This window comes from Musca domestica, unplaced genomic scaffold, assembly GCF_030504385.1.
Source record: "Musca domestica strain aabys unplaced genomic scaffold, Musca_domestica.polishedcontigs.V.1.1 1, whole genome shotgun sequence".
Lineage (NCBI taxonomy): Eukaryota > Metazoa > Arthropoda > Insecta > Diptera > Muscidae > Musca > Musca domestica.
Genome location: NW_026712114.1, coordinates 27,721,578 through 27,738,436, shown reverse-complemented (window position 1 = coordinate 27,738,436; position 16,859 = coordinate 27,721,578). Strand labels below are relative to the sequence as shown.

The window sequence follows — 16,859 nt, the reverse complement described above, 5'->3', positions numbered from 1 at the left end:
GATCATAATCCCACTTCCGTGAAAAATGATAATCAAGCCATAATTGTGACCTGTAGCGTGATTACAAATTAACATGGACAGATACAGGGTGAGATGAAAAAACTGCAACTAACTATAGACTGCATTCATATCTAAGCCACTCGTCCGACTGCTGTTAAAATTATTCCAGTGAAAGCTCATTATATAGTTTACAAGCGCACAAAAGCATTTTGGTGAGAATTTTCCAGAAAAAAAGTTATTCGTGATGGAATTCAAGCGTGATAGTGTGGTTTCTTTATATTTGGCTGGAGAACCACAAGTGGCTATTGTTAGAGCACTTCACCATTTAAATGTGAATAAATCTATTGTGTCTCGTACCATCGATCGTTACCGTTAAACTGGTAGCGTAGCCCGACGTCAAGTAAGTGGACGGAAGAAAACAGCAACATCAGTAGAAATGGTTCGAAAAGTAAAGCAGCGACTTGATCGAAACCCACGTCGCAGTGGCCGAAAAATGTTTCGTGAGCTGAATATATCGTAATATTCCTTTCGGCAAATTTTGAAAAATGAGGTCGGGGTAAAGCCGTTGAATTTCCAAAAAGTGCAAGAACTTACACCGCAACAAGAAGAAAATAGACTTAAAAGAGCTAAAGAGTTGCTTCGCTCTCCTCGCACGTATTAATATTATCGCGAAAATATTCTGGAGGGTTATTAAAGCCCTGGCCACGCAAACATTTTGGACGCAGACCTTGAACATTCCAGCAGGATTCAGTACCATCGCACTCAGCCCTCGTCAACAAAGAATGGATACAAGATGAGGTTCCTCGCTTCATTTCCAGCGCCCTCACCCTGTACAGTCTCATGGCGTATTCCTTATCGAAATGGCGATTGGGTTCCGTTTTGTGAAATTGGAATAATTAAAAAATTGAAAGAATCGGGCCAAATTGCAATTATCCCCCAGATCCTCCCCCCTAGATCGAGTCAGTTCCTATGTCTCAGACAAATATTTGAAGGTGTTACATAATTTTTGGCCCAGTCAAATTTATAATACTCCTCATAGACTGCGTTGTAGGATATACTAAAATCAAATCTGAGCGAATTCAATTTTAAACTGCAAATGCCACCGAAATCCTTTATGTACCGTAAGTCTTTAATGTACCGTATGGCGAAATGGGGGATATAGAAAAACGTGGACCGACATAGGCCATTTACGGACGGATATCCTAAAACTTCGCTAAGACCTTTACTAAGACAAAAAAAAGTTATGACGAAGTTTAACCTGATTGGCATTCCTAACTGTAAATTTCAGTAAATTCTGTCGACGAAACCCCCGAAATAGCACAAATATATACATTTAATAAAGGTTATATATAAAAAATAAAAACATATATTTTCCAAAGGTTTATATGTTCCAAATTTATTTTTATTTGTAGAAAAGTTTATTTTTCAAAATATCGTACATTGGAAAGAACTGTGCTTTCCAATATTTGATATTTGAAGAATTCCAATCTCACTAGAAAACAAAACTTATAATGTTGGCCTGGTTTCTGATTTTCATGTTTTTTTTTTTTTTTTTTTTTTTTTTTTTGTCATAAAGAACTTTCCTATAGCTCTTAAAAAATCATCTTTTACTTAACCCTTTCGCGTAGTCTCTAATTTTGCTGTTTGTGTTTGAGAAGTTCACAGAATATTTTAATTTCAGGAAATGTTGGTATTTTGTGAGGAAAAAGCCAGAAACCAAATCGGATACTCACTTTTCCTTGACCTGATCGAAAAACTCAATTTCTACGATATTTCTTATGTTATTTTTTTCCTAAAACCATTTTTTTCTGACTCGTTTACTCACATAAAATTCTAAAGCGGCATTACGAAATGGTTTCAATTTGGAAAGATTTTAAAAACTTCATCAGAACTACAATTTGTTTACAAAATATTTAACTTAATAAAACCTAACACTCTCAACTTAAACACAAACCGCTCCTTTTTGTTTTTCTGAGCGAATACAAAACAAATTCTGCGGTTAGAGGTCATAAGCATGCAGCAATTTTTTCCTCTCATTTTCTCTAACAAAACTTAAAAACAAACTGCATTATGTGGTTGAATGTACAGTGTGTATGTATGTAGATATAATTGTTGTTCTTTTATTTAGTTAGTTTAAATTTTTAAATTATAAATCGTGTTTTATTTAATTTCGACAAAAAACTTTAGATTGTAATTTAATCGTATTCCGCACCTATAGTGAGACTTATTTCGCCAGGCTGTACGAATGTCTGATGATACCATTTGTTTGTGTCCAAAACAACTGCAGCGGGGAGGGGAGATGTGAGAAGAGATTTTAAAATTACATTCAAATAAATAACAAATTGAAACCTACTGATATCTCCTTTATTGACAACGGCATCGAATGATTTACATTTGAAATAACATTCGGGTGGTGGGGCCAATAGCCAACGTTTTCTGCCGGAAAGCTGGGCCTGCCATGAGGGTAAACGGACATTGTCAATCTGAAAATAGGAAAAGGTGTCACAGAATTTGAAAGATTTTTCCTTTTTTATCTAAGGATAAATTAGTTTGCCTCTTACATGCATATGTGCTCCCAACCCAGCCGTGCCAATAAAAAACCAATCCACATTATTATTTTCCGATGTTTCGGATAAAAAATAGGGCCGTCCATAGTGGCGTCGAAATTCTTCTGCCGTTTCTGGATTACAATTACTCCAACCAAAATACCATGGTTTTTCTTCTCGGCCCTGTGCCCTATTGTTGTTCTGGAAATATTCCACTCTACTTTCGGGCATATCTAGGGCCTCGAAGATATCACGAAATCCTGTTTTATATGGCAAAAATTGACAATCCAATATCTTGTCTCTACGTTGCGCATTATCGTAGACATCGTGGAAATACCAATAGTCAAATTTCTAAAATAGCAGATGCAGGAAGAAATTAAAATCCTAATCCAATTTTGAAGTACTATTTTTTCTATAATTCCTATCCTTTGATGAGAATTCAATATTTGAACTATTTTTTCTTACCTCCAATGCTGTCCAATTTTTGGTTGCATCTTCCACAATCACTGGTCTTGCAGAATATGCATATCTTCTTTCGAATTCCTCCGGCGTTATATTGGAGACTCTCTCAATGGCATCCACGTTTTCACAAAATGCACAATTTTCTGGGGGCCGAAAGGCATAACGCATAAGGGTGGGCATTTGAAATGTACATCGCTAAAAGGGTGTCAAGGAAAAATATTTATGCAAAATACATCAATTTTATGTAATCCGTTGTTAAACTTCTTTATTTTTTCAAATACCCCGTCGTCGGGGAGTTACTAGAAGTAACGGCCCGATTTTGTTTTATGTCTGATATAGATATACAGGGTTGTCCATATTCGATGGACCCATCTGGCAACGTCATAACTTTTGACAGAGATGTCACATCGCTTAATGACATACCGCGTTTGAAGCGTTAGTCCAAGCAGATTTTTACCATGAACCAATATACGCCACGCGAGCGCTCTGAAATTTACATTCAGCAGAAGAAGTCAATTGTGAAAACTCAACGTGCTTTTAAAACATTAAAAAATGTGAGAAGTGCGCCTTCTAAGAACACCATTTTCGACTGGTAAGGCTCTTTCTAATCCGAAGAGGCCATATAAAAGTCGACCAAGGCGATCGGCCGAGAATATCGCTGCCCTACGAGCCAGTGTTGAGAGGTCCCCAAGAACATCCCAAAAACGCCGTTCTCAGCAGTTGGGCATGGCTCGGTCCACTTTACAACGGATTATTCGCATTGATTTGCATTTGTTCCCGTACAAAAATCAATTGACGCAAAGAATGTTGCCTGAGAACAAGCCTTGTCGATTGGAATGGGCCCAAAGAGTCATGGGTCCTTCGAATATGGGCAACCCTGTACTCGATATAAACATATAAAGAAATTGATTTGTTTCAATACTTCTTTCCTAATGTACTGAAATGGATTTTTTCCACAAGGACCTAGTCTGTTCGATGAGAAGGCACATTTTGGCCGGGTCAAATCGGCACTGTAGCCCTAAAGCAGAGAGAATGGAAAATTACTATAGGGTTAGATGAAAAAACTGCAACCAGATGAAAAAACTGCAACCAGATGAAAAAACTGCAACAGGCCACTCGTTCGACAGCTCGAAACCCGCATCGCAGTGGCCAAAAAATTCCTCGTGAGCGAAACATATCGCAATATTCCATTCGGCAAATATTGAAAAATGAGCTCGGGGTAAAGCCATTGAAATTCCAAAAAATGCAAGAACCTACACCGCAACGGAAAGAAAATAGTTTGAGTCTATATGTCTATATATGAGAGCTAAAGAGTTGCTTCACTTGGCCAAAAGTGGTGAACTGCCGAATTTGGTTTTCTCCGATGAGAAAACATTCGTTGTCCAGCAGTTTGTAAACAAACAAAATTATCGGGTTTACTTGCCAAAGAGGTCAGCTGAAAATGTGCACCTTCGGTTAGCCACCAGAACTCAAACGCTGGCCATGGTGATGGTGTGGGCCGCCATAACAGCTCGTATTAATCGACCGTGGCATCAGAATAAATGCCGAATATTATCGCGAAAATATTGTGGGGGGTGTATTAAAGCCTTGGGCACGCAAACATTGTGGCCGCCGACCTTGGCGTTGGACAAAAGTCTCAGCACCATCGCACTCCGGAAGTGCCAACCGAGAATGGTTACAAAATGAGGTTCCTCGCATCATTGGCCACCAAAATCTTCGGATACCAATCCGTTGGACTATTGTGTCTGGAGTATTTTGGAAAGCAAGGTTGGCACTAAAAAATACCAAAGTGTAGATAATCCAAGCAAGCGCTTCGCCGGGAATGGGCTAAAACACCGCAAAGCAACATTCGGACAGCGTGTGACGGTTTTATTGGCCGTTTGAAGGCCATAATTAGTGGCAAAGGTGACCAATTCGAACAAATCTAAACGTATTCTAAAAATCTAATACTATTTCCGATATTTTTGCCGTCATTTAATAAAATTAAGAAAAATATGATGGCGTTTGACTTTGTTACATTTTTTTGATCTCACCCTCTACACATTGGAATTATTTAAATTGGAATTTTGTCGGACTATGTCACATATAGCCCCATTTTGTAATCCATCAGACTATCATTTTTCCCCATTTAAACAAGAATTATCCACTTTTCTTACCCTCGACTGCAGCTCACTGAAGTAATAATTCATGGCATATGTTAGCAAACTTGTAATGATCAAAAATTTAAACCATTTTTCCTTTCGACTTGTAGATTTTTTATGTTCTCCAAGGAAATTCTGAATACTTTCGTTTTTCAACAAATCAATATTTTCCTGTTGACACTTGGCCAAAATCTCTTGCAACTTTTTCTGGGCACACTCCATAATAGAAGAAAAAATAATAACGATTTCAAATACAACCGCTCACTAGAAGACACAAAACACGACTAACACCGCAAACCATATTGTCACGGAGCTTAAGAGATTTTATGTAGGTCTTAGACCACCATCAGCCAACCACCCTGCTCTTGAAATCCTTTCAATTGTTAATAATGCGTTTTATCTGATCCTTATGGTGTTCAGTTGTGAAGTTGATTAAAGCGAAAGTGTAATGTGGGTGTGTGCTGATAGAATGGTAGCACATTTAGAGTTGCTTAATATTTTTTTAGGGGTGGGAGTTGTCTGGTCGCATGTGATAAAAAACTGAACAGTTAAATGAAACAATAACCTAATAACACTGATTTAATGCTTTACTTCATTTGTTCTTCCTGTTTTCTTTTTAGAAATCCTTATGGAAATGGCGATTCAACTTGTATAACATATGATGCTGTAAATGCTGCCTATTTGGATGCCCGCAAGAGAATACGTAAGTGGAAAATTTTCTTATGAAAAGTTTATAATGTTTAAGAAATTCTGTTTGTATAGCCTACAACACTATGTGTTGGGGGTATTATAAGTTTGTTTGGGCCAAAAATATGTAACACCTCAAAATATTGGTTTCCCACATAGGAAACCGCGATTTTTTTTTTAACCCGGCGAAATCACAAATAGACAAACAGGTCAATTCTGACCGTTATGTAGATGCCGATAGTAAATATATCATATATATAGCGAAATATATACAAAGGAAGGAGATGTTAGCTAGAATGCTTATAACTCAAGAATGGCTGGACCGATTTTGACAAATTTTGTCAATTAGAATGCCCTCTTGGCATAAAAGAATAAAATCTAAAAAAATGGGAAAAAAGATGCCTATAATGATGTTAATATAGATTTTGTATTATTTTTTTTTATATTTTTTTTCGTATGACTTATTGAAGTATATATTATGTTTAAATGAACCAAAAACAGAAACATTTTCTTTATCACACAATTGAAAGCAATCGACACGAAATATTCCATCAGAAGAGATTTAAGGAAAGCGAAGAAGTCGAGCATTTGGGATGACCATTGGATTATATTTAGTTGTAAAATGGACCACAACAACTAACAGCACGACGGTATTAAGTGCAATGCCATGTCAGAGCACTTTTATAAAGGATAAATGTGGAACTCTTAATGTTGTGCTACCTGTCAGTGTTGGTGTCGAGCGGAACCACGTTTTTTTACCCTAACAATTTTTATACCCTCCACAATACTATGGAGGGTATATTAACTTTGTCATTCCATTTGTAACTCCTCGAAATACTCATGTCAGACCCAACAAAGTATATATATTCTTGATCAGCGTAAAATTCTATTCATTCACCGGAATTGTTTCAAATTTGGTATATGAAGTTCCAAATGGATACTACACCCTAAGATAGAAAATTGTCTGTGCAAGTCCATGTCTTCGTATAGCCGCCATATAACGGTACCTCCCGATATTCGGTATTTTGATGATTTTAGCGACCTTTTTCCCGGAAGGAATTTAAATTTTGGTATATGAAGTTCGTAGTGGGTACTACACCCTAAGACAGAAAATTGTCTGTGCAGGTCCACGTCTACGTATAGCCCCCGTATAACGTTACCTGCCGATATTCGGTATTTTGATGATTTTAACGACATTATTCACGGGAATTGTTTCAAATTTGGTACTTAAAGTTCAAAATGGATACTACAGCCTATGACAGAAAATTGTCTGTGCAGGTCCACGTCTTCGTATAGCCTCCATATAACGGTATCTCCCTATATTCGGTATTTTGATGATTTTAGCGACATTATTTTACGGAATTGTTTAAAAATTGGTATTTGAAGTTCCTTATGGGAACTACAGTCTGTGACAGAAAAGTGTCTGTGCGGGTCCAGGTCTTCGTATAGGCTCCATATATCAGTACCTCCCTATATTCGGTATATTGACGATTTTAGGTACAATACCCACCGAAATTGTTTGAGATGTGGTATTTGAAGTTCGTAATGGATGCTACAGCCTGTGACAGAAAATTGTCTATGATGGTCCAGGTCTTCGTCTATGTCTATGTTGGTCCAACTCCAATTTAACGGCACCTCCTTATATACGATATTTTGATGATTTTAGCTACATTATTCACCGTTTATTTCAAGTTTCGAATTTGAATATGGTAATGGCTTATGACAAACAATGTATGTCCACGTCGTATAGACCCCAAAATAACGGCTATATTCGGTATTTTTAAAATTTTAAGAGAATTTTTTAAGGATTTTATTTTTTGAAAATTTCCAAATTCGTTGTAAATGGTGGAGTGTATTAAAAGTTCGGCCCGGCCGAACTTACTGCTTTTTAACATGTTTTTATTTACAAATGCTCCTAATTTGGTTGTCGACGCTGAATATCCAACTCATAGCCTCGGTTTTGAAATGGGACACGCACTCCCTTTGTCACAGATGCACATTACCCGTTTACCAAAAATTAAGAATGATTTACAAAACTATAGGTAAGACAGGGGGTAGTTTGCTTACATTACCCTGTAATGACCTATTCGGATCATATGGCCCTGAATCAGCTGGCACGGGGCTAAAGTTGTGACATCAGTGCTGAACGATGGGGAAAATAAAAATAATAAAATTTTACAAAAATTAAAAAAAAAATATTGAAATGGACCTAAACAATACGAAATGTAAGAACCAATAGTACTAAATATTTTATATGTGGTTTTATTAAGGCTTTGGGAATTCCGAATTAAAAAGTTAGCAAAAATACAAAAAGTTCCAGATAATGCACCATTTTAAGTTAGAAATAGACAAAAATAGTCGTAAAATAATCGGAGAGAACAAGCACCCGGAATTTTGACTTTGTTTTATTTATGGTCTCTAAAAATGTATTAGGAGGTTTCTTAATTAAAAACGCACTAAAAATATTTAAAAATAACTGCAAATGGCAAATATGGAAGTAACATCAAGATAAGTGCGTAAAACTGAAAACAAACAGACTGAGAAGATCAAACGATAGTTGAACGAGTAGCACTTTGAACTAGTAGTATTACACATTTTTTTAAATGTAATTTGAAAAAAATTATCTATTGGCAAGCCGATGAATACTTTTTAATCTGTGGCTGAGATTATCTTATATTTGGGAACAAAAATAGGTAATGTACTAATTTAAGTACCATTGATTTTGATTGAGGAATGAATATAATATCGAATTCAATATTGAGATAGAAACCAAGCCACAACTTTAAAATTTGGTATGACAGGCGTGATTGTTGAAGAAAATAAGTAATTTTAGGAATAGGTGAGCAGGATGATTTTTAAAAATCTATGCTAAGGTGATTTTTAAGATCATATTTTAATATCATATAAATATAACACAGACGAAGATGCGGACCCTGATATATAATTAATGATTTTTGTTCCTGGAATTACAATTTTTTATATTTTCTTTATTCATTTTTTCAGATGTTTCCCAGCCCAAAGGCGATTGGAAGGCTGAAGACATTGCCACCGTTGGCGAACTGTTGCTGGATATTTCCATACAATTGGCCAGAACGTAAGTACAGATGAATAAAGCAATTACCAAATATGTGGCGATTATGATGTTGAATTAATCGCTTTTAAATTGGGTACATGGCAAACATATAACCAATTTGGTTGTTTCAAAGTTTTTTTTTTTGAAATTTCGATTAAAATAAAATTATTTAATCTGAAAAATGTTTCAACAAGAAATTTTTGTTACAGTTGCAACACGATTTTGAGTTGCAATTTTGTACTTAACACTAATAACGATAATGGTTTTTGACTTTTTATTGAAAGTTATGCAGAAATTCTTGTTTTAGGCCTCCACAAAATAATGCAATCACAGCAAGCCTTGTTCAAAGGTGCAATTTCGATACAATTACAATGTTTCTTTTTTTCTCTTGAATTTTTGGTCTGGTGCTGTTGTCTGATATTAATTGATAATGGTGATTTTGGTGTAGTTAACATATGTGTGTTATGTAAGCTGCAAGGCATACACTTGTTAAACGTTGTCGAAAAAAAATACTCAAAATGTGATGTAATTTTCAGTGGGTTTTTTATTCAAATAATTCTTAATTATTTTCAAAATATATAACTCAGCACCCACAGTAGGAAAATTAAATTCTACATTTGACACAATTAAAAATTCCAATTTTTATCAAAGTACTTCCCCTTATACCTAACAATGTTGCCATAACATCATTGGCTTGTTATATCATTTTGTGCAGTTTTTGCTTCTCTGTTAGCACCACAAACTAAATATCATTGGATGTACATGTCTGCATTAATGAGACATTTATGAAAAGAGTATTTATGTCACGATTAAATTGTTTTCCAAGAGGAATTCTTCTTTTTTGTTGTTGTTTTTGATCGAAAATGACAAACCTTCTTTTGGAGTGCCTCTCAAAAACCAGTTAATTGAAGTGAAAACCTATAGCACGTGACAGTGGAATGGCAAATTAAAATTATTTCAAAACCAGTAAAGAAAAGTAAAAAGTCGAGCGGGGCCGACTATATGGTACCCTACACCACTATGCATATTTAGTAGAGCTCCCGTAACAAAAGAATTTTTTTGAAGTAGATCATACCACCTATCAACACTTGGCTTTAGATCAGATATAGTTTGGTTCAGAGGGAACTAATATATGCGAGGCATATTCAATTCTAAATCGATTTCCACTAGAGATATTTTAATCTTTTATACCAAATAACATTCCTATATCACTTCGAAAGGGATTATATTAAAATAAGTAAGTAAAGGCTATAGCCGTGCGGGGTCATCCATGTGATACCCACAACACTACAATATGTTCGAAGTCCCCTTATGTCCAAATCCATTTTGGAAGATTTCGCTTTTGAAATAATGTCAAAGAGCACTGCCCAGATGTTACCCGGGGAATTTGGCCAATACTTAAGAACTCCGTCGTGTTTTTAGGTATTCAAAACAATTTTACACGAAAGTTGTGCTACAGCTAAATATAACCCAATTGTCATCCAAAATGCTAGACTTCTTCCCTGTCCTTAACTATCTTTTGATGCGAAATTCAGTGTCGATTAGCTTTCAATTGTGGCCAAAATGCTAGACTTCTTCCCTGTCCTTAACTATCTTTTGATGCGAAATTCAGTGTCGATTAGCTTTCAATTGTGGCCTGTAGAGCGACTACAAAATTAGAAAAATTAAATTTTTTTAGTCATTTGAACATTTAAGTGTACATCTTAAGACATATAGGCTTTAATTCTGCTTGTAACCCATGCTAAATTTCGTGAGGATCGGATAATAATTGCGACACGATATAATACCCTCAAAACGTAGTGTTGCGGAATGTACAATTTAGAAAATTTACACTTAAAAATTGTGAGACAAATGGAAAAAATCGCATGCGATAAAAATATAGAAAAAGAAACAATAAATATTCACTTTTTTATTGGCACATTTTTCCGCGATTTTCTTAGATTTTATCCATATTTAGCAAGAGACCATTCTGAATTGATGGGAATCGGCATAGCGTTTCTTGACTTATAAGCAGAATAAATAAGATCTAAGAATGAGATAAAAAACTGCAACAAGTCAAACGCCATAATTTTTTTATATTTTTTCTTTAATTTTATTGAATGAAAGCAAAAAATGTCGGAAATACCATCAAAATTTAGAATAATAGTTTAGATTTGTTCGAATTGGTCAAGAATTATGGCCTTCAAAAGACCAATGAAACCGTCACAAGCTGCCCGAATGTTGCTCTGCCGTATTTTGGCCCATTCCAGGCGAAGCGCTTGCTAGAAATTATCGACACTTAGTATTTTTTAGTGCCAACCTTGCTTTCCAAAATACTACAGACACAATAGTCCAAAGGATTGGTATACGGAGATTTTGGTGGCCATTGTGCGCTGGAAATGAAGCGAGGAACCTCATTTGGAACCATACTTGGGTGGCGCGTGATGAGTGCGATTGTGCTGAGTCCTGTTGGAATGTCCAAGGTCTGCGGCCAACATGTTTGCGTGTCCAAGGCTTTAATACACCCTCCAGACAATTTTCGCGATAATATTCTGCATTTATTCTGATGCCACGGTCGATAAATACGAGCGGAAAGGAAGCGAGAAACCTCCTTTTGTAACCATTCTTGGTTGGCGCGTGCTGAGTCCTGTTGGAATGTACAAGGTCTGTGGCCAAAATCTTTGCATGCCCACTGCTGCAATACACCCTCCAGAATATTTTCGCGATAATATTCGGCATTTATTCTGATGCCACGTTCGATTAATACGAGCGGAGAGCGACCATCGGCTGTTATAACGGCCCATACTATCACCATGGCCGGCGTTTGAGTTCTGGTGGCCAAGCGAATGTGCATATTTTCAGCTGACCTCTTTGGCAAGTAAACACGATCATTTTGTTTGTTTACAAGCTGCTGGACAAAGAATCTTTTCTCTTCGGAGAAAACCAAATTCGGCAGTTTACCACTTTCGTCCAAGCGAAGCACCTCTTTAGCTCTACTGAGTCTGTTTTCTTTCTGTTGCGGTGTAAGTTCTTGCACTTTTTGGAATTTCAATTGCTTTACCCCGAGCTCATTTTTTAATATTTGCCGAATGGAATATTGCGATATGTTCAGCTCACGAGCCATTTTTCGGCCACTGAGACGTGGGTTTCGATCAAGTCGCTTCTTTACTTTTCAAACCATTTCTGCTGATGTTGCTGTTTTCTTCCGTCCATTTCCTTGAGGTCGGGAATTGAATGAATTCCATCACGAATAACTTTTTTCGGGAAAATTCTCACCAAAATGCTTTTGTACGCTTGTAAACAATATAATGAGCTGTCACTGGAATAATTTTAACAGCTGTCGGACGAGTGGCTTAGAAATGGCAGCAGTCCGAAGTTGGTTGCAGTTGGTTTAGTTTATCTCACCCTGTATATGGGAGATATATTCATATATGATGCGATCTCTAAAAAAATTTGACAAATGTATTTCAGGGCTGTATATGTTATCTGGTATCAAAAATTATTCTTGTGCAGTGCATATTACGCATGTGAGGGACTTAAAACGCCAAATCGGGAGCAATAGCAATATCTGAACCGATTTTCTCCATATTAGATGTACTTGCTTCTAGTGTCAAAATTCACTTTATTAGCCGTTTGGTGTACAATTAACCTGAAATCGGTTGAAGATATATATGGAAGCTGTATCTAAATTGGAACTGATTATCACCAATTTCAAAAGCGTTCGTCCTTGGCCAAATAAATATTTAATTTCGTTTATTTCATCTCAATCGGATAATAAATTCAACCTGCATTTTAGGCACAAAACAATATCAAAATAATAAAATAATAATAGCCGGCCGGACGGCAGGCATAAATCGACTCCGAAAGTGATTCTATGAAAATCTTCAAAAGGACTAAGGGTCTATCTCGCTTCCTTCTTCATGTTACAAACAATTGCACAAAGTCATAATATTTTTGCAACTATGTGGTGTAGGGTATAAAAAGTTGCCAAGGAGTTTGTTGTTCTTATTTCTAGTAGAGACCAAAGTAAGAGATGTTTCTAGAGGATTTTTGATTCCAAAAACTAAATGCTGAGTGGTGTTCTCAACAACAAGATACCAAAATCCCTTTATGACATTGTACCAACTGAAATCGGTCGGTAACGCAAAGGGTATGTTATGGCAAAAAGTTGACCTAAAAAACAATTTTTTTAAATAAACTCTTCCTATTTTTATATAAGATTTTTTGGGCAACACCTATACAATCAATTTAATTTTGGCCCACTTTACACAATCAGCTTTTCCCATAATACCAAAAATCTCCCATAAATTTTCATATTATCCATCTAACAAATGTATTTTGCATTTTTTATATTTTTCCTTAATTTACACTCCCATTAAAACCTCTTAAAATACTCTTCAATAGACTTTAGAAATAATTTACAACTTCCTGACAATAACCAGTACTAAAAACTCGCCCACCCAGTGCCCAATGCGGATTCAACAATCCCACTAAAAAAATAAAAAAAAATATTAATCATCAATGCCAAATTGATGGTACAACAAGTGTTGAAGTCAACAAATGAACTTAACAGGCCAGATATGCAATGCCGCGAAAAAAGAAACAACAATTCACAAATCATTTTGTTTTTAACTCAAGTATCCAAAAGAAACAAAACAAAAAAAAAACATTCAAAGCCTTACTTTTGTTTGGAACCTTGTTTAGGAGTCAACATCCTCTGCCAATGGGACGAGCGAGCAACAACAAATTAAATTTGAAAATCGAAAACGTTTTCGAAAAATAAATAAACAAATATTATGTAACAAATTTGTTGCACTTCGGTCGCCACTTGCATTTTGGGGGGTGACTGTTTAGCTTTTGGCCGGGAATGTTGTCTCCTTTGAAGTGCAGAGAAGCAGAAGTATCCATCCAACAAATTTTGTGATTGAGATTAGAGTGAAGATGGAAGATGTTTTCGTCGACGTTGTTGGATTTCGGGTTTTTGGATTTGAGTTTTTGTTGTTGTTTCTTGTGCTGTGCCTGGCGACGTTTAAATGTATCTATTTTCGGCAGGGTTTCGCGTTGTATCACTTAGCTTATGTAGGTAAGTAAGTTGTTTACCAAAATTGGTTTTAGTTTTGGAGATTTTTTTTTCTTTTTTTTATAATTCGTGTTTTTGGAATAAACAACAAAACCAGTTAAAGGAGAAGCTTATTGCTTTAATGCATCCATACAATGGGTTATTTTGGAACCAGATTTAATCAATTAGAAATTATTATAGAATGTGAGAGAAGACTATTAGGCCTTTCCACAACATACAGCAGACCAATTATATCAGACGAAGGTCTGGTCTTCTATGAGGTGACCATGGGATCTTCAATGAGAAGACCTTCGGGACTTCTATGACAAGACCTTCTTGTCTTCTTCTATGAAAACACTCTCTGGTCTTCTATGAGGTGACCATCGGATCTACAATGCGAAGACCTTCGGGACTTCTATGACAAGACCTTCTTGTCTTCTTCTATGAAAACACCCTCTGGTTTTCTGTGAGAAAACCTTCTGGTCTTTCATGAAAATACCCTTCTTCTATGAGGTGACCATGGGATCTTCAACGAGAAGACCTTCGAGACTTCTATGACAATACCTTCATGTCTTCTTCTATGAAAACACTTCCTGGTGTTCTATGAGGTGACCATCGGATCATCAATGAGAAGACCTTCGGGACTTCTATGACAAGATCTTCAGGTGCTCTATGAGAAGATCATCTGCTCTTCTATGAGAAGACGTTCTGCATTTCTATGAGAAGAGCTTTTGCTTTTCTATGAGCAGAGCTTCTGCTTTTCTATGAGAAGACTTTCTGGTCTTCTGTGAGAAAACCTTACGGTCTTTTATGAAAATACCCTCTGGTCTTCTATGTGAAGACTTTTGGGCCTTCTATGAGAAGACCTTCGGGTCTTCTATGAGAAGACCTTCGGGTTTTCTATGAGAAGGCCTTCGGGTCTTCTATGAGAAGACCTTCGGGTCTTCTATGAGAAGATCATCTGTTCTTCTATGAGAAGACCTTCGGGTCTACTGTTCTTCTATGAGAAGACCTTCGGGACTTATATAACAAGATCTTCGGGTCTTCTATGAGAAGATCATCTGTTCTTCTATGAGAAGACGTTCTGCATTTCTATGAGAAGAGTTTCTGTTTTTTTATTAGAAGACCTTGTGGTCTTCTATGAGAAGACCTTCTGGTCTTCTTCTATGAAAACTCCCTCTGATCTTCTGTGAGAAAACCTAACGGTCTTTTATGAAAATACCCTCTGGACATCTATGTGAAGACTTTCGGGCCTTCTATGAGAAGACGTTCTGCTTTTCTATGAGAAGAGATTCTGCTTTTTTTATGAGAAGACCTTCTGGTCTTCTATGAAAAGACCTTCTGTTCTTCTATGAAAATACCTTCCGTTCCTCTATGAGAATACTTTCTTGTCTTCTATAAGAAGACGTTCGGGTCTGAGAAGATCTTCTGGTCTTCCATGAGAAGATCTTCTGGTCTTCCATGAGAAGACCTTCGGGTCTTCTATTAGAAGACCTCCGGGTCTTCTATGAGAAGATACTCTGACCTTCAATGAGAGGACCTTATGGTGATCATTGAGAAAACCTTTTGGGTCTTCTATGAGCATTTCAATATTATCCATCCCATTGTGCACCATATGGCTTCAAATAAAGCTCTTGAGGTAAACAAATAAAAATTCATCTCAAATGAGGAGGATGAAGATGGCGATGATGATGTTAATGACGGAGAATGGTTCATTTTTGGCAAACACGTAACAATTGACTGGTTTGTTTGGTTGGATGGTTTCTTGCTTGAGTCTAACAGGAAGGTGGGCAGACATGTAGGGTCTTTGGCAATGGGTTACCTGGCTGGCTGGCTGACTGATTTCCTTCTTAACAACACTTTCACTAGATTTCGTGGGGAATTGAAATTCATCCGAAATTACTGCCGCAAAAAAATAAGATTAAACAGATTCCTCTAAAAAAAATATTCCGCTTTAAAAGTTTAGGTGTTATTATAAAAAGTGCTTCGATTTTTTTGCTCCGGCCGCAATTAATATTTATTTTATTTAGTTGGCTGGCAATAATATCTCATAACGACACTTTACACGATGCTATGCAACTACATGAGCGCTTTGGTTTTTAATTTATGTTTATATAATCGACAAAATTTCCATTGAGCTTTTTTTTTTTTTTTTTTTTTTTTTTTTGGTAATCGTCGTAATGCTTTGCCGGTTATTACAAATCGTGTGAAACTTGCCAATACATGTGGAGAGTGGGAGAGGAATTATAAAAAAAAATATTTTACAATTTTTTGCTTCTCTGCTTTGGTAAAACAGCAGCAGCAACTATAGCATTTACACCCCCACAATCGATGTAATGGTGTCTTGAAATTTGGCACAACTTTTGCATGTCTTTAAGAAGTCTGAAAAAAGTTGATTAATTGAAGAAATATCAGCAGCGACAATCATTTTGTATTGCACATAAATAAATATCAATGTCAAGATTTCATCGCTAATAAATATGTGGATTTTTTTTTACTTTTGGTGAGCCTTCATTCGTTCATGGTTCTCGATTGCGTGTCTGGTAAAATAAAATAATTTGCATGCAAATTATTTCAAAGAGAAGTTATGGCATTGCTACCGCCGCTGCTGGGTGTGAGATAATCCATGAAATATTATCAATTTTATGTATCGGTTTTATGAGTGGAAATTAAAATATTTAAAATGACTAAATGTCATTTGATAATTATTTCATTAATGCTAGACATTCAGGGGTCATTTTCAAGCAAAAAGCGTTTTGAAAATCTTTTGTAAAAGAGAAGAATTTTTGAAGATCATCTGAAGAATGTCTGCTAAAGGTTGATTTGTAAGAGTTATAGGAAACACACAATATTCACAAAAACCCAAAAAAATTTTATTTGAATTGATAGTACGATCCATATAATTGAATGTT

The 16,859-nt window shown here is 36.1% G+C and overlaps 2 protein-coding genes across 2 annotated transcripts in view; one reads left to right on the top strand and one right to left on the bottom strand.

Annotated features, from left to right (window-relative positions):
* The window catches only part of LOC101892428 (peroxidase), a 156,827-nt gene that overhangs the window by 102,276 nt on the left and 37,692 nt on the right, over window positions 1-16,859 (top strand). The window contains exons 3-4 of the mRNA XM_020038381.2: window positions 5,770-5,852; window positions 8,840-8,930. Coding sequence (XP_019893940.1) covers window positions 5,770-5,852; window positions 8,840-8,930 — 174 coding nt within the window. The remainder of the gene's footprint in view (window positions 1-5,769; window positions 5,853-8,839; window positions 8,931-16,859) is intronic.
* Window positions 2,099-5,429, bottom strand: LOC101890745 (bifunctional arginine demethylase and lysyl-hydroxylase psr-1). Its single transcript, XM_005175868.4, has 5 exons — window positions 5,165-5,429; window positions 3,012-3,203; window positions 2,562-2,897; window positions 2,354-2,483; window positions 2,099-2,281 (listed from the first exon to the last, which is right to left on the bottom strand). Exons 1-5 carry the CDS (start codon window positions 5,369-5,371, stop codon window positions 2,196-2,198), a joined length of 951 nt encoding a protein of 316 aa, XP_005175925.2. The 5' UTR covers window positions 5,372-5,429; the 3' UTR covers window positions 2,099-2,195.

What these genes read in the sequence shown, in the direction of transcription:
- LOC101890745 (XM_005175868.4), bottom strand. Translation starts at nt 5,371, where the DNA reads ATGGAGTGTGCCCAGAAAAAGTTGCAAGAGATTTTGGCCAAGTGTCAA. An exon ending in AAAATTGGACAGCATTGGAG is followed by an intron (nt 2,898 to 3,011) that starts GTAAGAAAAAAT and finishes CTGCTATTTTAG; the next exon opens with AAATTTGACTATTGGTATTT. An exon ending in TGTCAATAAAGGAGATATCA is followed by an intron (nt 2,282 to 2,353) that starts GTAGGTTTCAAT and finishes TCCCCGCTGCAG; the next exon opens with TTGTTTTGGACACAAACAAA.